At 38.8% G+C, this 23,150-nt stretch overlaps 1 protein-coding gene across 1 annotated transcript in view; it reads right to left on the reverse strand.

The window, feature by feature from the left end:
- The window catches only part of LOC132225065 (glutamate receptor 3-like), a 347,385-nt gene that overhangs the window by 121,070 nt on the left and 203,165 nt on the right, over positions 1–23,150 (reverse strand). The window contains 1 exon segment of the mRNA XM_059680281.1: positions 4,827–4,880. Within this exon segment, the coding sequence (XP_059536264.1) occupies positions 4,827–4,880 (54 nt within the window).

Here is a 23,150-nt window from a genome sequence, read left to right on the forward strand (position 1 = left end):
TCTACCACTGTCAGGGGCAACAACTGCCCCCAACTCTGGGATCAGTCTCAATCTGGGCAAGGAAACTATCAAGTCTTTAAAGGTAGAGGTTAACTGGCTTAACACTGAATGAGTCTTATATTTGGGTACCAGATATCTATGGTTGGACCATCTCAACCAAGTTCAAATTCATTTTGTTTCAACTTCTAGACCAGTGATTTTCAACCCGTGTGCCACAAGAATGTTTAACACATGCAATACTTGACTTTTCCCTTAGATTGTCAAATTAAAAAATGACAACAACCAATGCAACAATAGCTGTTCAGCGTGAATGAATAAAAAGGATACCTATTATTTTTTGTCAGATCAGCAAAAAAAGTATTTTTTGTGTGCTGCAGAATTTTAGTAATTAGCTTATGTGTGCCATGAAGTTAAAAAGGTTGAAAATTGCTGGTCTAGACTATCGTGATTAATACTTTAAATCCTCAGTTCTGTTACAACTTAGCTACTCACACTCTTTGGCTTTTGCTCATCTAGGCTTATTTTTAGTCTGCCTTATGATTTTATATCCCCAAGGATAACAGGGTTTTGCTCCACCATTTATGTCTTTGGTGTTCATCCCGCTGCTATATCTACACTCTCACTCCTGGCTTTCCCTGGTCAAACTGGTGCTCCATGAAGAAGATATGTAGAGCTGGAAGTTACTTTAGAAGTTTTTTCCAAATTTTAGTCATTAATATACCACCTTTACTTTTTTTTTTAAGAGAGAGAGTGGAAGGGAGAAAGATATCGATGTGAGAGAGTCACATTGATTATTTGCCTCCTGAATGTGCCCCAATCAGAGCAAGGGATCCAACCTGCAACCCAAGCATTTGCCCTTGACAGGGAATCAGACCTGTGACCCTTTAGTGCACAGGCCATGCTCTTACCGCTGAGCAACACTGGCCAGGGATACATTGAATAAGTTTTTAAACCTAGATACCTACTTTAGCCTCATTCTTAGGAATGGTATATGTAAAATCACAGAATTGATGGGATAGTTATCTTTTTCTAATACACATTTAATATAAATTCAAAACCAATTAATTTAAGAAGTTTTGCTATATACCTAAAGTCCTCTCATGTACAAATAGCAGGCTTTGGGAAATAGCAATCTGGTCTAACTCTTCATTTTACAGATTAAGAAACAGCTTCAGAGAGATTTGGTTTGTCATAAGGCTAGCTATATGAATTCTTGGGCTTGAAACCTGTCTCTTAGCTCCTGGTCTAGTGCATTTTTTCATTATGCCTAGGGTTAATATAGGGTTCTGTGCACTATCATTTACATATATTAAATAATGAAATCACAGTACTTAATGTGCATGACAATGCAGTGTCAAGGATCCTGATCCAGGACTTTACCATGAAAGAAAGACAAATTGTATAAATGTTGGTTACCTCTGGTACTTGAGTAGAGCAACATTACCATCTTAGAGTCATGGAAGAGAAAACAACAATTAATTATGGAACCACCCATAAGAAGTGGCATCACCAACTGATACAGAATTTGTAAGAGACTTGTTTGCTTTATTGTGATGCCCACTTCTGGACTGACCAGATAATATCTCTGGCCCGTGCTCCTGATACAATCTTTTGTTTCTTCCAGGGATTTCAACAATTTAGAACTTTCTACAGCTTGTTGTACACTATGAAATGTACACTTTGACATGTGAAACCCTTTGTTGAAGCATTCATGCACTATCCAAGTCTTTCCACTTTAGGATTGCTACCAGGGAAGCAAAAGTAAAAGCACATAGAAATCTTTGCCAGATCCATTGAACTCATCAGCAAAGGGGACACTTGAGGCAATGCTTAAAGTGATTCCAGAAAGCTAAGGTAAACAGCGTGACTGTTTTTTACTTTGCATTTGTAGAAGAAGGCAGTAGTGCTGTACTGTTGTAACACGAAGACTCATATTAGAATTTATTCCCTTCTCTAGCTTTCATTCAGCTGGCTCATCTTGAAAGGCCAGATGGCTCTCTTGAAAGGAAGTATCTTCTTAGTTCCACTTACCCTTTTTTGACCATCTAAATGGCTTTTAAACAGTTTGGTTTGCTGTGTGAGAATGTGTATATATGTCTATGGTGGAGAGGTTTGGTGTATTTTTAATTTTCTTAAAAAATCTGGAAACCATGGTAGGGATAATCTGTCTCATCAGAGATTAGCAAACATTCACATCCCTATTGTCTATAAGCAATGTGAGAGTATAGGAGTTGTGAAAACACTAGGCTGTGTTCAAATGAACCGAAGTTCACTAGAGGAAGAGAAAGGATGGCAACTGAAAGCATGGTGATGAGTTCATCTTTTCATTACCCAGGTTGACATGACACTATATATTATATTATTTCTCAAGAAACAGACGTTGCTTGTTGTAGTAGGCATCCTCCCAAGGTTTCATAATTCTCAGTTCTGGCTTAGGCATTCAGTTTACCATTATTTTCCCCAATTTGTCCTAATGATTCTCTCTGGCAGTTCTATCACTACACAGGCTTACATTTCTATCACATCTGGGTCTCAAAGTTGAAATCAGAGCTCACCTGAAGGATTGTCAGTAGGATCAGGGAGGCCTAGTTAGAATTATAGAATGGGAAAAGTCCTTATGAACCACCTGGTCATCTTAGGCCAACTGAGACAGCCTGACTCAGATTGCCCTTTAAGACAGAACCTGCCTCAAGGAGTTGAGTTAGATGACAGACTCAGGTGCCTTCAGGCTCTGCCTCAGCTATCAAGTGGGAGGTGTGTGCTTTCTGGGCAGCTGCCATCCAATGGCTGAGCAAAGTGGTGGGTACAATGGCTTGCCATTTGGGATCAGCAGGGGGCTCCTCTATTCACAGGAGCTCCCAGTTGTGCTGGCCAATACTTTCTCAGACCTTTACCACAGTCTGAGACTCTTCTTATGAAAATTCCTTCCTTTCCCCCTCCTTTGCTGATATCAGACCTGTATTATGGTCTGAAGCTTTCCCTGCCTACTTGTGTCCCTATCCTCCCCCCCCAGGTATTACTCTCAATAAATGTTTTGCACTTCTAATTATATCTTAGCATCTCTTTCCAAAGGACCCAACCAATATACCAATAACTCCCCACTCCCATCTGAGTTCTACAGTAAGGAGTCTGAGGTCCACAGAGGTGAAGTGACTTACCCAAGAACCAATAGCTAGCTAGTAGCAAAGTCAGTATAATAACTCAAACTTCCTGACTCCCAATTCAATGTTTTCCCAAAGTTCAGTGGTTCAAGTACCACCACAATCATGTATGAAACCTCCCATAGATTTTGTTATCTGTTTATCCCCCATGTTATTATTTGTGTGACATATTATTTCACTTATTAAGTTTCTACTTTAGCCTTCTTTGAAGTAATAATATCCATAAAATTTGGATTTTGATGTGCTAGTTTTATATTTTTCTAAAACATATTAAATAAATACAATACCACTATAATAAAGTTTGTGTGTATACTACCTAAAGTCATATGATTTACTGTCAGTGATAGGTGAACCCTAGGACTTAGAAGGCAGAGGAGAAGGAAAAGGTAGACAGAGGGAGGAAGGAAGAAAGGGAGAAAGAAAAGCGAAATACTTATTGGTGAGGAAGAAATGGTAAAAACCCATCAATAACTGCCTCAGGTGCCTTGCTGTGACCCTCCTGTTTCCTACCAAACCCTGGTTTAATCTCCAATTAGTCAACGAACATCCTTTACTTATTGTTTGTCTAAAAAACAAATGGAATGCATTCAGATGTAAATTAAAAATCAAGATTTGTCCTCCAAAAGAGTCAATTCATTTATCCCCCAAATGGACTGAAATGGTCCACTTTGAACAATTTATTGGAGAAGACGCATACTCCTTTTAAAAGCAATAGCTCTAATCTTCATTTTATAAAGTGTTCGAGTGCATACACTTCCTAAGAAAAATATTTAAGTAGCATTTCCTTTCTCATTTAAAAATATTTATTATTAAAACAAAATAAGATTTTTCTCTGATTTAAGAAATATAAGAATATAATTACAATAATTTTCACCTTTATTGTCATTCTTTTGGTTCAAGAGCTCTGTAATGATTATAGTTTTATTGTGCTAATGAAACAAAATTGGGGTTATGTTATAATTTAGTAGATTCCTAGTATCATAGTGATACTTTAATGTTCCTCTTTTGTTCCATGGAAATAGTATTATACAGAACCTCTGTCAAACAGATAGTACTGATTTAGAAGCTATTTTGTTAATTCCTAAACCAACTGTCCTTTTAGAGAAAGGAGAGCTAGAACCTAACCTAGAATGTCACAGATTTTAAAGTCATGGGAAGATTGAAGGTAAAGATTCAAGTTGTGTTTTATTATAAGTAGAAAGATTGCTGTACACTTAATGTTCTATGTTTAAACCTATTTCTAGCATCTGGTTTGAAAATATTTGGTAGTAGTCTACTGAAAAGACAAATCCATTACCGATGTGCATGGACACTTGGGTTAATTGGGGAAAGTTTCCTGTGTTCCCGTCCCTTGTTTTACATTTCAAACCTGTGTAGAATGATTTACATTTCAAATCAAAATGGAATCTAAGAATAACCAGTGAAGAATTATATCAAATTATTATTTTTTAAATAAGGAGAGAATATAAGCTTGCAGCTAAAACAGAGACAGCATAATTAAAAATAAGGCTATTACATTCAGGTTTTAGTGTTTACTGACTCATTTCTCCAAATGTCTAGAGAATAAATTAGGTACTTCATGTATTTCTTTTTTGGACCATTACGAATGACACAAACTAAAGATAATATATTGCACTGGGAAACTTAAATTCTGCTTGTTCTTACCAGGTTAGCAAGCATGTAGTGATAACCTCTTGAATGTTTCCCCAGGATCACAACCTGCAGAAACAATAAAGAATATTGTTTATCCAAGAAAGACATTTTCAATTGCACAATCAATGGGATGGCTAGAACAAATTAATTTTAAATGATCAGCAAAGTGTTAGGTTTTCATACAGTATAGTCACAGTTAATTGGACCAGATTTCACTTTCAGGCAGAGAATACAGGGAGAATTGCTAATATCAAAGTTAAAAATGTCAACAACAAGGGAAAAAAGCTTTTTAAATTTCCAGGTCAGTAGCATCATTGTCACTTAAAATAGATGACAAAAGCAATGAAGCTGATGATCCCCTACCCATGAACTGGATTTCTGTATTTAGCTGTTGAGATGGCAAATGGGCTGAACTTTGCATACAAATGAGAAAATAGAATGTACAGTGCATTTTTTTGTTATCTGGAATACTTAGGGAATAGAACAGTCAAGAATGGGGTTAATGGGATTTTCAGGTTAATCGAGGTCACTTTTGCTTATTGAAAACACTTTCTTTTTTCCTGTTTTAATACCAAAAGCTTGTGGCCATTTGTACATCTTTTGGTGATGAATGCAATGCCTTAGGACAGTGGGGAAAGGAATTTTCCCCTAGGGGACATTTGGCAATGCCTAGAGACATTTTTAGTTGTCACATTTGGGAGGGGTGATAGCATCTAATAAATAGAGACGATGAATGTTTCTGAACATTCTACAATGCACAGGACACCCCCCCCCCCCCAAAAAAAAGAATTTATCTAGCAAAAAATGTCAGTAGGGTTGAGGTTGAGAAACCCTGCCTTAAGATCATCACTGTTATCATAATACTTTCATGAGTAACACTGTATTAATAATAGCCTTACAATTTAACAAGTGCATTTTTATTTTCTCAAAATATGTAAGTGGATTGAATATTTTCCAACCAAATATATTGGTTGGCAGTTGGAAGTTTTGACTAAATACCTGACATAAACTTATTTCCAGATAGCTGAGTAGAGCAAAAATTCTGGTTAACTGAGGATTTTATAAAATGTCATTTTATCAGTACTAACTATGTGCAAAATACTTTGCTGAGTGCACGGAGTGGAAATGAGGAGGGGGGTAACATCGAGGTTAAAGACACAACTAGAGATGGAACCAGGTTTTATACCAGTGGTTCTCAACCTTGGCTGCACATTAGAATCACCTGGGAATCTTTTTAAAATCCTGATTTCTGGGCCTCATCCTCCGGAAATTCTGTTTCTTTGTTACTAATGTTGTGGCCCCACCCCCTAACAAAGAAACAGAATTTCCGGAGGATGAGGCCCAGAAATCAGGATTTTAAAAAGATTCCCAGGTGAGCCCTGACCAGTATGGCTCAGTGGATAGACCGTCGGCCTGCGGACTGAAGGGTCCCAGGTTAGATCCCAGTTAAGGGCATGTACCTTGGTTGCGGGCACATCCCCAGTAGGGGGTGTGCAGGAGCCAGCTGATCGATGTTTCTCTCTCATCGATGTTTCTAACTCTCTATTCCTCTCCCTTCCTCTCTGTAAAAAATCAATAAAATATATTAAAAAAAAGATTCCCAGGTGATTCTAATGTGCAGCCAAGGTTGAGAACCACTGTTTTATACAGACCTGATGTTAATACCTCTTTAAGAAAAATAATACAAAATTACAAATACAATATTCTCAATAAGGCCTTGGAAAGAACCCATCCAAGTAAAAGGCCATTAAGCTTAAGCTTCACAATAAATTCTATGGTAGACACAGCTATCAAAGGGTTTAAAAACAACTTGTGAAGACAATTAATTGCACACATACCAAACCAGAACTATATTTAAAGGTCATTATATTAATAATAAAAACTGCCCTTAATTGAGTATCTAATATATGCCAGGCACTGTGCTAGGTGCTTTATGTGTATTTAATCCTTAGAACAATTTAACAGATTAAGTATGATTAGTTTCATTTTACAGATGAGGAATCTCAACTAAAGAGAGTTTATGACTGTGATTTGCCTGAGGCCACACAACTAGGAAGTAGTAAAGCTGGAATTAGAATCTGGGTCTGTCTGCCTCTAGAACCCATATTTCTGACAGTACATTACCTGGTTTCTTAATATGTGCTAAGTGTCAAATACTAATAACTGCTCTAGGTTCTGAGAGAAGGGGTGTCTGAGATCTGCTGGGATGGATAGGGAAGGCTTTTTCTGGAGGAGATGAGGTTTAAACTGGCCCAGAAGTGTAAATATATATATATATATATATATATATATATATATATATATATATATATATATATAGAGAGAGAGAGAGAGAGAGAGAGAGAGAGAGAGAGAGATTACGTGAGTAAAGGTGCTGTTTTTGATTAACTTAAAATATGAGCCACATTTCTGACTGATTATTTATGGAGGAAATAAAAGGTTAATGAATGTCTTGAGGAGGTAATTTTTCATGCTGCCATGAAACAAAATGAGCTGTTATGTATCTTCTGGGATGTATTTTTCAGTGTCCGCTTGTGAGAAACATCCTTACTGGTGACATTTGTTAACTTTTGATGGCAAGTTGGGACTATACATTTGTTGAATTTTTAATTCACTGACAACCCTCAACATAATAAAATCAGAGGGTTTTGAGTTCTTCCAGAAAAATGAGCTGATTTGTAAAGACATCTGGCAGAGCCTAGAAAAATATAAACAAGCAAGCCCAAAGGAAACAGAGCAAGTCTTTCTCACCAATGGCAGGGCTTAGTTACCTTTTGGAAAAAGGTGAAAGAAAGTCATGGGAAACCTTAGTGTTGTGAGAAGAGCCCTGAATGAGAACCTAGGAATCCAACCTACTGTATGACTGTGGGCAATTCATTCACCTTTCTCCATCTTCCATTTCCTTATCTGTAGTCTGGGACAATGAGCTTGGCCCTTCCTATCTCAACAGTGTTGTTAAGATTAAAGTGAATAACATCCAGAGAAGTATTTGGAATGTGAATTGTGTAATTATGTGATGTTAAATAACTGTGAGAAGGGGTCATTCACTAAGATTTTTTTTTTAGGTTCAGAAAAAGAAGCCATTGAAATATCTGCTTTAGTCCATGCCTAGATGGTCTGTTTAGAACGAACTCACTTATTTGAAGGTAGCTCTCTCACAACATCACCCCTTCAAAACTTAGTTTCAACTGGAAGAGATGGGAAAGTTATCTTAAGATAGAAACCTTTAGGTATTACAAAGCTGCTGCCTTGAAGGCTGTAATTATTTCCTCATCCTTATTTTCAGAGCCTTCTTAACTCTTATTTAACATACAGTTCTTACCAATCCTGCTTTTTTCAGTTCACAGTAAAAGAAAAGCTGCAAATTAGAAGGGTTGTGCATGGAGGGAGGGGGGATATTAGAAAGAGATACATTAGCAGCAGAGGAAGTGACAGACTGACTTAAAGGAGAAGGAGGGGATTTTTAAAAAAACAGACAATATTGTACTACTGCACAGTATAATCAGGGATGTTTGCTGTGAATGCCTAAGCCATCAGGGTATAGATTACTACATTCAGTAATTTCTGCTGGAAAAACCCAGGGATATGTATCATATGTTTTAGGGAAGTTTTCCATAAAAAATGCTCAAAGCCTTAATACTTAAGATACTATACTTCAATTATCTTGGAGCAGCCATGATCCTACTGATATGAACTAAGCAAGGCCTCACTGCAAAAAGTCATGTTTTACTCTTGGTCTTGCCCTTTTATGAATTATTGGCATAGAGCTTGTGGGAGTAAGGATGGGATAGATGGGTTGTGCATTATATGGTGCACAAAAGAAAGTTTTTTTTTTCAGTTAGTCTTAATCTTTATTTTTTTTCCATCTGTTATAGATGAACAAAGCATAAATTTACCTTCAGTTATTTAATGACTTGGGTAACCAAGATAATGTTCAACTTTGCTTTTATAGTAATTATAATAGCTTTTTCTGAATTAGTTTCAGAACTTCAAGTTTACTGTGAAATTTAAGAAGGAAATACCAAGTTCCCCAATTCATATACTGTATTCACTGTACCTTTGTAAGGTTTGTTGGAGATGATGGATGGCTTGATATGATGGCAGATATGATAAATGTAATAAGGGGAAATGTGTGAAATGTAGATAAAATTCATTTTTTTAAAGAAGTGTATTTTTATCTTCACAAATAGGACCTGAAAGAAAAAAAATGCCACAAAACTCATTCACTGAAACTTAAACAACAATTTCCTTTGCAGAAGAAAAAACCTCTTGCTATTAACACACTGAGTTGTGCATATAGAACATTAAATTATTTTGTTTTTTTTCTCCCACTTTACAGCTTTATTGGGCTGTAGTTTACATAGCATAAAAAGTTTAGATGTACAATTCATGATTTTTAGCAAATTTTCAGTCATACAGAAATCACCACAATCCAGTTTTAGAACATTTTCATCATCCTCTCCCACAAGCTTCCCTCAATCCTCTTTTCTTAAGGTGGAAACTGAGCTTATTGTTATGAAACTTTTACTTTTTTTCTAATAAGGGGTGTTTCAAAGTGTACATTTCCCTATAAACACTTCTTTAGCTGCATCCCATAAATTTTTATATGCTTTACTTTCATTTTCATTCAGTCCAAAATATTTAAAAATTTCCCTGCAATTTCTTCTTTGACCATGGATTATTTTTTTTTAAATCTGCTGTTTCACCTGGCCAGTGTGGCTCAGTGATTGAGCATCGACCCATGAACCAAGAGGTCACTGGTTCGATTTCTGGTCAGGGAACATGCCCGGATTGTGGGCTTGTTCCCTAGTAGGAGGTATTTCTATCTCTCTATTCCTCACAATTCCTCTCTCTTGAAAGATCAATAAAAATATGAAAGGAGATGGAGAAACCAAGATAGTGGCATAGGCAAACACCGGAGATTGCTGCCTTGCACAACCACTTCAAAAATACAACTAAAAGACGGAATGGACATCACCCAGAACCACAGGAAGGCTGGCTGAGGGGAAAGTCTACAACTAGAAGGAAAGAGAAAAGCATACCGAGACTCAGAGGAGGTGCGGTGCAGAAGTAAAGTACAAAGGTGCAGAGGTGTGTGCGGAGTGGGCTGGCGGGTGAGGGCGTGGCTGTCTGTTTCAATCAGGAGGGAGTCTCAGGTTCTGAGCTCCAGTTCTAGGCGAGTCTCTGGGGACCCAGACTCAAACGGGAGAAGCGGGACTGTCTGGCATCGGTCAGAACTCGAGGGCAGCTTTCTCTCCGAGGTTTGCAGTGGTTGCTGGGACACTGAGAGGCAGAGCCTCTGGGGAGGGACTGAGAGCAGCCATAACTGCTCGCTCCGCCCACCCTGTTGATCCCCTGGGACCCGCCCTGTCCAACCCCTTCACAGAGGCATTTGCAGGATAGCCTCAGGCAAAGGGTAGATTAGCACCTCCCTAAAGGACAGAAGTTCTCCCACTGAAGACACAGCTGATTCTCACAGCCAGTTGGCCTGGAGGTCAAAACCCCCCAGTATTACCTACAACAATCAAGGCTTAACTACAAGACTGCACACAAAGACCACAAGGGGGTGCACCAAGAAAGCATAAAAAATGCGGAGACAAAGAAACAGGACACAAATGACAGAAATGGAGGATGTAGAGTTCAAAACCACACTTTTAAGGTCTCTCAAGAACTGTCTAGAAGCCGCCGATAAACTTAGTAAGGCCCTCAAAAAGACTGGTGAGACCGCTGATAAATATAGTGAGATCCTCAAGAAATCTAATGAGACCCTCGATGTTGTGATAAAGAACCAACTAGAAATTAAGCATACACTGACTGAAATAAAGAATATTAGACAGACTCCCAACAGCAGACCAGAGGAGCGCAAGAATCAAGTCAAAGATTCGAAATGCGAAGAAGCAAAAAACACCCAACTGGAAAAGCAAAATGAAAAAAGAATCCGAAAATACGAAGATAGTGTAAGGAGCCTCTGGGACAACTTCAAGCGTACCAACATCCGAATTATAGGGGTGCCAGAAGATGAGAGAGAGCAAGATATTGAAAACCTATTTGAAGAAATAATGACAGAAAACTTCCCCTACCTGGTGAAAGAAATAGACTTACAAGTCCAGGAAGTGCAGAGAACTCCAAACAAAAGGAATCCAAAGAGGACCACACCAAGACACATCATCATTAAAATGCCAAGAGCAAAAGACAAAGAGAGAATCTTAAAAGCAGCAAGAGAAAGAAACTCAGTTACCTACAAGGGAGTACCCATACGACTGTCAGCTGATTTCTCAACAGAAACTTTGCAGGCCAGAAGGGAGTGGCAAGAAATATTCAAAGTGATGAATACCAAGAACCTACAACCAAGATTACTTTATCCAGCAAAGCTATCATTCAGAATTGAAGGTCAGATAAAGAGCTTCACAGATAAGGAAAAGCTAAAGGAGTTCATCACCACCAAGCCAGTATTATATGAAATGCTGAAAGGTATCCTTTAAAAAGAGGAAGAAGAAGAAAAAGGTAAAGATACAAATTATGAACAACAAATACGCATCTATCAACAAGTGAATCTAAGAATCAAGTGAATAAATAATCTGATGAACAGAATGAACTGGTGATTATAATAGAATCAGGGACATAGAAAGGGAATGGACTGACTATTCTTGGGGGGGAAAGGGGTGTGGGAGGTGCGGGAAGAGACTGGACAAAAATTGTGCACCTATGGATGAGGACAGTGGGTGGGGAGTGAGGGCGGAGGGTGGGGTGGGAACTGGGAGGAGGGGAGTTATGGGGGGAAAAAAGAGGAACAAGTGTAATAATCTGAACAATAAAGATTTAATTAAAAAATCAATAAAATATATTTTAAAAATATGAAAGGAATTTTAGGGTAAAATAGGCAGGTTTAGGGAGTTTTAGAAATAAAGAGGGTCCATGGGGGAGAAAGGCTTGGAGCCCATAGATGAGGACTTGGAGCTGCCAAAAGACATACATTCACAGAGAAGAGAAAAAGAGGTGCCACAGGATAAGGGGAGAGGAAAACATCCATCACAGAAGATAGGGAAAAGCCACAGGTTATGGGGAGAAAGAGGAAGCAAACTTTCACAGAGGATAGAGAAATGCTGACAAATGGGAGAAAGAGGAAAACAGATTTTCACAGGAGATAGAGAATTCTACCATTGAAGGGAGAGAGACAGAGGGGGGCACCATGTGAGTTTTGAGCTTTGAAGCTGTTATTTATTCTACCAATTGGAAGGCAGTATGAAGAAACAAAGAACTTCAGCCTTTATAAACCTTAGAAAAAAGGGGCTTAATGGGTCACCCCCTTTGGGACCCCCTCCCTATGTGGGAGTCTGTATTTGTTTCCAATAAATTTCCACCCTTTTCATCTACCACCTTTTGTCCATGGCTTTATTCTTTGAATCCACCTGAACAAGAGCCCGGGAAAGAAACCACCCTTGCATCCTGCTCAGGAAAAACAACCCGACTCAAATATATTAAAAGTCTGCTGTTTAGTTGCCAAATATTTCTGATTTTCCAGCATTTTCTCTTATGTAGCTCTAATTTCATTCTGTTTTGATAAGATTTACTCTGTATTATTTCAATCTTTTTAAATTTATTGAGCCCTTAAAAAAAATCTTTATTGTTGAGATTATTACAGTTGTCCCTCTTCCCCCCTCCCCTATAGCTCCCCTCCTCCCAGTTCCCACCCTGCCCCAGGCCCTTGCCACCCTATTGTCTGTGTCCATAGGTAATGCATATATGCATATAAGATCTTTCTCTAATGTCTTCCTGTCCCCCCCACCCCTTTTCCTCTGAGAATCAATAGTCTGTTCCATTTCCATGCCCCTAATTCTATTTTATTCACCAGTTTATTCTGTTCATTAGATTTCTTATTCATTTGGTTTTTAGATTCAATTGTTGATAGATATGTGTTTATTGTCATGTTGTTCATATTTTTTATCTTTATCTTTTTCTATCTCTTCCTCTTCTCAACATTCTAATCTACTCCTTGTATCCCTGTATATTATTCTTTATTTCAGTTAGTATATGCTTCATTTCTGACTGGTCCTTTTCCATTTTTTTTTTTTTTTTTTGCATTATCACTAAGATCCTTGAAAGTTTCACTAAGTCCCTTGGAGGTTTCTAGAAAATTCTTGAGTAACCTTATAACGGTGATTTTGAACTCTATATCCAATAGTTTGCTTTCTTCCATTTCTTTCAATTGTGACATGTTTCTTTGTCTCCACATTTTGGCTGCTTCCCTGTGTTTGTTTCTCTGTATTATTGTGTAGAGCTGCTAAGTCTCCTTGAGTTGATAGAGTGGCCTTGTGTAGTAGGTGTCCTATAGGGCCCAGTGGCTCAGCTTCCCCAATCATCTGAGGTGGACACTCTAGGTGCACCCCTTTGTGGGCTGTGCACACAGTCTTGTTGTAGTTGAGCCTTGATTGCTGTTGGTGTCACTGGGAGGAATTCACCTCCAGGCCAATTGACTTTGGGGACCAGCTGCAACTACAGTGGAGAGCTGCTATGGAGGAGACACCCTTATGGAGGAGGACTTGCTTCATGGGACTTTGGTGCTCACTGAATCTGCCCCTTGACTGTGTCTCTTATGGGTGTGTAGAGTTGTAATCTGGTATGATCTGACACTGACCACGGGCTACACTGGCTCTTGGGTCTCCAGGGAGGTGCAAAACCAGCCATTGCCTGGGGCCAGCCAGCAGGATCTCCAGAGAGATCTGCAGGTTCCTCCTCTTTCTGTCAGGTTTGGAAGTGCCCAGGCGAGGCCAACCTGTGAAGCAAGGCAGGCTGGTGCTCATGCCTAGTCTTGGGCCTTTTAATGATAGGTTGCTGGCTCCCTGACCCAGCTGCAGCTTGTTTGACAGGTTTTAGCCTGAGAAAGGATAGGCCATTTATATGAAAAAGCTGGCACAGCTTGGGTGGGGTTGTAAATTGGGTGGGTGGGGTCTCAGGGAATCAAACAGAAATGGCTGCCAGTCAGTCCTGCAACTGCAGAGGTCCCAGCATGGGGACAATGAGTGCTGCACACACCTCTGTCTGGAAGAAAGCCACCCCCCGTTCCTGCCCCGGTGCCAGACAGTCCAGTTTCTCCTCATATGTGTCTGGGTCCCCCAGAGCCTCGCCTGCCACTGGAGCTCAGAGGAAGCAGGAGCTTGTAAGTTCAGTTTGTGGTGCTTGCCTTTTAAAAGGAGCAGCTGGGTCTCCAGCAGCCTCTGTGTCACTGAGCCCCAATCCCCACTGGTTTTTACAGCCTCTAGTTCTTATTGCCTGTAGGGGCTTCTTTTCCCAGCTCTGGGACTCTGGGCTAAGGGTCTGGTGTGGGGCTGGGACCCCTTGCTCCTCTGGGCAGCCTCCACAGAGGTGATCTCCGCAGAGGCGATCTCCTTCCTGATTAAAAAAGCGGCACACGTGGGGGGCCACACAGACCCATTCTGCGCCTCTGTACCTACTACCAGCCTCAGTGTGCTTTCTTCTTTACCTCTCTAGTTGTAGGACTTCCATTCAGCCAGCTTCCGACAGTTCTGGATGATGGTTGTTCTGTATTTTAGTTGTAATTTTGATGTGGTTGTGGGAAGCAGTGAGTACAGGTGTTTGCCTATGCCACCATCTTCTCATCTAAATTATTTCTTAAATAAGCCAGTGAGCCTGGCCATTATGGCTCAGTGGTTGAGCATTGACCTATGAACCAGGAGGTTACTGTTTGATTCCAGGTCATGGCACATGCCCGGGTTGTGGGCTTAATTCCCAGTAGGGGGCATGCAGGAGGCAGCAAGTAAGTGATTCTCTCTCATCATTGATGTTTCTATCTCTCTCTCCCTCTTCCTTCATCTCTGAAATCAGTAAAAATACATTTAAAAAAAAGAAGCCAGTGAATCATACTCTACCCATTTTGGAAACACTTCTCTTTATTAATTCCTCCATACACTGATCTATGAAATTGGGGCTTGGGTGTCACTGAAGAATTAAAAATAATTCTTAAAATGTTCATTTGGTTTTTTATGTAAGAGGCCCTTTCTTTTTCAATTTAATGCTTATCTACACATTTTCATAATTTTAGAAACTTGAAGTTAAATTGCTCCACACGACTACATGAGAGAGGCCCACAGATCCCTTGGGAGCAGAAGCATCTGTTTCTCTATGCTCACATTAAAAATATATATGCATGTGTGTGGAAAAGTGTCTGTGTTTTTTCCCCTTTGATCCATCTGGTATGCAGATTAGGTTATTTGCAGACCAAAGTACCTCCAGGTTTGAATTTTCTACATCAGTACCAAAAAAAAAAAAAAAAAAGGATCTATGTATAAAGATTGATCTTGCTTTGAGTACAGAACATGCCTTACTGTTCATCTTAATCTGCTTCTCTTTGATTTAGGACCTGAGACTGTTTGGGGGGCTGGGGAGAGAAATGAAGGAGGTTTCTGGTTTTCGTTCACCAGATTTACCTATTGAACAGGTATTTTCTCTTTAAGAAAAAGCTATTAGAGCACATTCCTTGTGTTCCAAGATAAGAAATTCTAAAGCCCCTCCATTTACTGCTTCTTCAGTTAAGAAGAGATACTATTGTCCTATGGCAACTTATCTAATTTTAACCGTGTTGGGTGTTAAATAGTGCTATGCTACAGAAATCAGCCTTAGAATATGTCATACTTCCCAGAAGAAATATCCCATCAGATATGATAAAAGGCATTCATTTTCTTGAATGAAAATCTGAAGTACTAAATTGGTTTGGTTTTAGTTACCATATACTGCCTCAGAAGTCACTTCCATTAGAATTATTTTCTAATAGTCTTAATTTACACACACATGCTCTCCTATAACTGAATGACAGTGCTTCATATTGCAATCATCTGACTTGAAAAAATGTGCTGAATTAGTGAGGCAGAGAATAGCCAATCTCCTGTATTTAAATCAACCCAATGGCAGTGGGGGTGGGGGTGGTACAGATAGGGAAATAATGGCTGAAACTTTTCATAAAGAAGGAAAATGGGAGGATAACCAAGAAATATCACCTGTGCTTATGCTGTCTACAGAGGAAGCTTATGCAGACAGAAGACAATTGAATAACACATCAAATAAAATGCTAGGATGTGAGGATTAGAGGACAAGAATTTCACCAAAGAACATGTCTTTGAAAAGTTTCCCTTCCTAGACTTTAATATTGAATGCACTATGACTGAAAGAAATATGTGGAAGATTTAATGCTAAACAGCAGGAGAGGCGAAGAGAATGTACAAATAAGAGGCAATAAATGGCCACAAGTAAGTTTAAAAATTTTTTTCTTTTAGCTAAAGACAAAATTTTAATGCATTTCCTTCACACTTTTACTATTCATCTTACATAGTTGTTGCATTGCTACATATCACAAATTAAAAGTGCAACAGATTATTCTTGTTCCTAGGGATAAAGGACCATTTGAATGCATGTTGATCTTGGTGGGAACGCCTAATTGTATTCAATCTAAAATAGTATTTCTCAAATTTCATTCCTTCACAGATTTCCTTAATGATTTATGTCCTAGCCACATACCAGAATACTATTATTTACTTAATATTTATCTTTACAGATAAGTCTTTTTTAAAAATATATTTTTATTGATTTCAGAGAGGAAGGGAGAGGGAGAGATAGATATAAATATTAGTGATAAGAGAGAATCATTGATTGACTGCCTCCTGCACGCACCCAACATTGGGGATCAAGCCCACAATCTGAGAATATGCCCTGACCTGGAATTGAACCCTGACTTCCTAGTTCATAGGTCAATTCTCAACCACTGAGCTATGCTGATTGGGGAATTCTTTTTTTTTTAAAATATATTTTATTGATTTTTTACAGAGAGGAAGGGAGAGAGATAGAGAGTCAGAAACATCGATGAGAGAGAAACATCGATCAGCTGCCTCCTGCACATCTCCCACTGGGGATGTGCCCGCAACCCAGGTACATGCCCTTGACCGGAATCGAACCTGGGACCTTTCAGTCCGCAGGCCAACGCTCTATCCACTGAGCCAAACCGGTTTTGGCTGATTGGGGAATTCTTTACTTAAATTTAGCCACATCCAAAGTAACAATGTCCATGAAATCACATGCAGCAAAATAAATACAACTGTATGAAAATAAAATATATTTATCCAGATGCCATTGGAAATTCTCTGGTGTGCCACCAGGGGTGGTGGGAAATATTGCCTTAAAGCAGTTGTGTCTTTAGGGAAGAGAATGCAGAGCATGTTTTCCTGTCCTGTTAAAATAAAGTTACTTTGCCTTATGGTTTAGATCTTAAGACTATCCCCATCTACTTTCAAAGGTTCATGAGTCTTGTGAGGGAGTAAAATGATGGGCAGAGTTTGGTAGGTAGCAAATAATGCCTGGGACTGGGTACAATGACAAATCTATAAATGTATAAAAGCATATTCTAAGGCAAATTACATATCCTCCCCTACCCAGGAAGCCCACCAGCTTTGATCAGCTAGAGCAGTGGTTGGCAAACTCATTAGTCAACAGAGCCAAATATCAACAGTACGATTGAAATTTCTTTTGAGAGCCAAATTTTTTAAACTTAAACTATATAGGTAGGTACATTGTTATTAACTTAATTAGGGTACTCCTAAGGCTTAGGAAGAGCCACACTCAAGGGGCCAAAGAGCTGCATGTGGCTCGAGAGCCGCAGTTTGCTGACCACTGAGCTAGAGTTCTTGGTCATGGAGCCATTCATAAATATTAAAAACACCTGAACTTTTCCACCAGCTAACTTCCTATAAAATGATGCATTTCAAAACACAGTGCATTTTCTTATATTACCTCATCTAGAAGACCTTTCACAATACCCTATTTATATTTGGAAATATTCTAGACATTTCTTCAGGGAGGCAAGGCAGGGGTGATTTTAACTATACTCAACCTACAATAATATTAGTATGTCAGAAAGACTTTTGCAGTCTCTCTGCATTTTGTATTGGTTATCCCCTCCATATTAGTGATAATTTATTTTAAATAATACATTTTAAATAAGTGTTCTTCATTCATTATTTTATTAAATTTACTGTCAGCTATTTTATGTTCACATTTACAACAACTTTGGTTTGAATATTTACAAGTTTAAGTATCAAATTGTATATTTTTTTCTCTGCAGATTTGGCAAAATGGTTTGGGACCAAAGCACTATAATCCTGGATTTCTGACTAAGATATACTGGAAGGAGTATATAGGTGGTGAGTAGAAGGCTTGGAAGTGCCAGTGAACTTATTATTTGGATTAAAAAAATAGGAATGGCAATATCTGGCATACAACTGGGTACTCACTCAAATATGTGTTGTCTCCAGCCACACCCAGTTGGGGATAGGTGGGATAATGCAATGGCTCAGGAATCACACCTTCTCATTTTTAGGTATTTTTTGGGATCAACAGCTCTACATCACACCTAAAATGACAACTTATAGTGTTTAAACTTGTAAGAGTCTAAAACTCTTCATAGATGTGATATGAATCACCCTTAAAACTTGGAACAAATATGTATTTATTAAAGGTGATGTACTAGAAAGAGCCACAAATCTTGAAGTCAGGTGGTTTGGATCCAAATCTATCATTGACTCATTAGCCCCATTGCTGTGTGCAAAACTGAGCCCTAAATGGATGGGTAGAGTATTAGAGACCCAGATTTAGCCCAGAATGATGGAGCCTCCAAGTTGGAAGGGGAGAGGAAGAAATGTGTGGTGTGGGGATGTAGAGAATAAGAATTTTTCTTAGAAATCCTTGATTATGCCTCTGAGAATATATTTTCTGTTTGTGTAATGCTTCCACCATTTGTCACCTTAATCTATTTGTTGAAGGAAGTTAGTGAACATGTTTATATTTTCTAATAAAAGTAAACATCTCTCAGCAACCCAGTGTGTTTTTTAAGCTTTTGATTTTTAGGATAGTTGCTTACTTGGCAGGTTTCTGGGAGCCATGTCATTTAAGAGTATCTCACTTAGCAAAAGGATGACAAATAAGAGAGTTTTAGTTCATGGGAGGCAAAACAAAATCCTCCTAATTCACAAATGTTTGGTTTGGTCTTTCACTCTTGCTACTTGAATTTGGCATTATCTTCCCCACTCTGATAGCTCATTCACCTTTGTGATTGCACTGACACAATAACAGTTCAAGCATTCTAGGCAGAATTACAGGCTTTCAGCCAAAAATAGGGGGCTCCTGAAAGCTGATTATTAAGTATTCAGGAATTTTATGAGTCAGTTATTAAATCTTGGTAGCTTGAAATCAGCCATGGTGGGAGTATTTATACAACAGAAATCAGCCAACACTACAAATAATACCAACATACTATTGGACTCAGAAGGAATATGAGTTGAAGTCTCTAGTGGATGGAAGTGTTGCCTCTCTTAACCATATTTCATTCTTTAAAAAAATATAATGGTTTTATGTTTTATTTTTTAATTCAATCTTTATTGTTAAAAGTATTACATGTGCCCCCCCCAATTGACCCCTTATAGCTACATTTCATTCTTATTAAATGAATATTTGTTGAGTGTCTGCTTTGTGCTAATCCTGAGGTAAGACACTGGGGAGACAGAAGTCACAAAAACCTGCCCTTGCCTGAAGAATCTCAACACTGGAGTAGGAAAGACTGCCAAGTTAACAGACAATTATAACCCAGCAGGAGAAGTATGAGAACAGAAATATGTACAAGTTACAATTTAGGAGAGAATGATTAACACATAACCTGCTAGAAAATACTTTGTCTCCAACTAAAGACTTAAATAATTATTTTCCTTTGTTTTTTATAAGATGGAGCCTTACAAACAGGTAACTTAAAGAGAATCTATGTTGAAAACAAAGAGAGATATATTTCAGAGAAGTATTTCTCTTGGTTTCAGAAGAATCTTGTTGTTTTATAGTGCTTACACACTAGAGGAAAGATATTTGTTTGGACCAGTTATACACATTTGTTTTGGTGGTAGCCAGGGCTGCTCCATAAGAAATTGTGACTGAAATGGTTGGTGGGAAAAGCAAAGTTAGAAGGGATATAAATGGTTATATAGTAAATATAATTGGATCTGTTAAGGACAATGCACTCCGGCTTTGTCAATTACAAGCTGTATAACCTTATGCAGGTTATTTAACCTCTCACTTTTCCATATGTAAAAGTGAACACAATACAGTGGTCCAAAAATATTAAATGAACAATTCTAGAAATAAACAATTCATATATATTTTAAATTACATGCTATTCTGTGATGAAATCTCACGCTGTCCCACTCCATCCCACTGGGGATGTGAATCATCCCTTTGCCCAGTGGATCCACACTGTATATGCTCCATGCCTAAGTTAGTGACTTAGTAGCCATCTCAGTTATCAGATACACTGTGGTGGTATCATGGTGCTCATGTTCAGATAACCTTTATTTTACTTCATAATGGCCCCCAAATGCAAGAGTAGTGATGCTGGCAATTCAAATGTGCCAATAAGAACCTTAAAGTACTTCTTTAAGTGAAAAAAGTATGCATGTGTAAGGAAAAACAGTATGTACATTACTATCCATGGTTTCAAGCATCCAGTGGAGGTCGTAGAAAGTATGCCCTGTGGATAAGGGGAACTCCTATAATTGAGAAGCAGTGGAATAAGGTGGTCAAGACTGCAGATTAGACTGCCTGGGTTAGAGTCCCTATTTGCCCTTTAATAGCTCTGTGAATTTGGACAATTAATTTAGACTCATTTTTTGATAAGGATAATGAAACAGAATTTATCATTAGTACCTACTTCATTGAATTGCAGTGAAGAATAAATGGAATAACAGATCTATAGTTCTTAACAGAGGGTCTAATGCTTACCCGATATTAGTTATGTTTTCTCCTTCCTACATATTGAAATACCCCCTCCCTCCATTCTTCCCTGTGGAAATCACATCTATCCTTCAAGGCCAAGCTTATATGCAGCCTTCTCCATGAAGCCTTTTCTGATTTCTTATCTTTCACTCTCAAAATGTAGAGAAGTGGTTTCCTGCTGCTATGGGGTGAGGGATATGCAAAGGCATCAGAGCTTGGTGCTGGGAGGTATTGAGGCCAGTGATTAGGATAACACTGGGTTGATGTGCAGGAAAGCAGCTGGCATTTGCATCTGGAGTTCAGGCATTTGAGTTAAGGGTGAAAAAGGACAAGAATCTGGGGGTAAACCAATAACAAAGTAACCCACAATGCCATCCTCTACTGCCACCTCCTCTGTTTCCCCCAACATTGATCAGAACCATAAATTCAAAACCACACAGAAACCATGGCTGGGAAAATGTGTGTGGGAGGTGGGGGTGAGGAGAAGTTTCCACCCAAAGACAAAGGAGCACAGGCCGTGACCTAATTGATCATGTATAGTCTTCATCGTGTTTGTACCACAAGAGAGAATGGGGGTTGGAGGTGGGCGGTGAGAGCAGAAATTTTGCCAAGTCAATAAGCTAGATATCTCGTCTCCATTATAGACTGTTGCCCAGTAGTCTCAGGCCCTCCTACTCTGATAGTAACAACAGGACCTTGACCTTATCTATGCTTTATTTCGGGAGCAAGGAGGCAAAGCTATTCCAGGCTTTCTTAGGAACTTGAACCCACAGAGGTTTTGGGGTTAGAGAGAACACTAAGGAACACAATGCATACTCCTTGGAGGCCCAGGTTATAGGAATGTCTTAGGACAGTCTTTCTCAAAGAGTATGTTATATGGAATACCTTCAGAATCTATGAAATACAAGCACCTGAACACTTCTCCAGAGAGTCTGATTCAGAATGCCGGGGTTAGGACCAGGATGTCTTGCATTTTAATCCTCAGGTTATTCTGATGCACACTGAAATTTGAGAACTACCTTTCCATATGATAATAAATACACTTTAAAAAGCTAAAAGCAGGACCCTCAATGATGGGATTCCCATGAAAAGGGGAAGAAGAGAGACATTGAGCTTATGGGGTGCTCTCTTGAGGAGCTCCCATGGGAAGCCCTGAGCAGGGAGGAGGCAGTATGAGGACACTCATGCAGATTCCTGGGAAATAGGAATTTCTGAAAGATTCTTGTTTTAGATAGAACTGCATCAGAGGCAGACTCTGAGACAAATATTTGATTTAATTTGGAGATTATTTCAGAAAGTGTTGATAGGGGAGTGAGGAACTGAGACAGCAAAGGGAAATAAGTCAATACAGGTGCATTAAGAAACAGGTTAGCTCTGAGTACCTCTGGGAGTGGTGCGAAACACACCTACCTAAAAGAGCCAGGAAACTGACTCTATATCTTTCAATTCCCATTCACCATTGACTTATAACTTCATCAGGAGTATTAATTTTTCCCTAATACTTCTGACTTGTCTCATTCTCAGGCTGAGAGAAAGTCTTCAGGTAGAAAGTAGAATGTGCTTATAACAAGATGCTGTTGGCATGTGTAGAAGAGGCTAGTGCCAAGGGTAGGGCATTGTGTCTGGTATAACTACAATAACCCTTATGTCACATATATTGTACTATACAATTTACATATTGCTTTGATATACATCATTGCAACTGATAAAATATGAGGTAGACAGTGATGGTGGTGGGAGTGGAATCCGGAGTCAGATCAACCTAGAACACAAGTTCTTCCTTTTCATAGCCAAGTGACCTTGGAGAAGTCATTTAACCTCTCTGAAACTCACTTTCTACATCTGTAAAATAGTGACCATAGTGGCACCTACTACTTAAGGTTATTGTTAAACCTAAATGAATGAAGAAATGCTTTTAAAATTCCTAGCAGAGTGCTTATGATAGAAGGGGATTCAACCAATATTCCTTCCCTTTCTCCCATCCCCATCTCTTGTACCCCATAGCATATAGCCTCAGTGTATGGCACTGAGGTTGTACTCAATAAATATTCCTAACATAGAAGGTTCCTGGAGAAAAGTCCAGATTATTTGTGAAGCAGTAGAAGAAGGTGCCATCAAAAATACAAAATCTAGGAAAGTATACTAAGGAGGTGGGCATTGAACTAGTTCAAATGCAGGAAAGGCTTCCCCCCTAAAGAGAAAGCTATCTTTTAGACCAAAATTTGAATGATGGGGGGATACTGTTGCTGGTATGGAGTAGGAAAGAGATGATCCCTGGTAGGAAGATGCCCTAGAACAAAGCCTGGTGGTGAGATATAACAGAAGACAAACATAAGCTAACATGTATTGAGCACTTACTGTGTAAAAGGCAGTATGAAAAATGATTTTTTTACATCCTTTATCTCATTGAGTCCTCATCACAACCCTTTAAGATAGGTGCTATTATTATTATTATTATTATTATTATTATTATTATTTAATCCTCACCTGAGGATATTTTTTCCATTGATTTCTAAAGAG

The sequence above is a fragment of the Myotis daubentonii genome, chromosome X, assembly GCF_963259705.1.
Source record: "Myotis daubentonii chromosome X, mMyoDau2.1, whole genome shotgun sequence".
Classification (NCBI taxonomy): Eukaryota; Metazoa; Chordata; class Mammalia; order Chiroptera; family Vespertilionidae; genus Myotis; species Myotis daubentonii.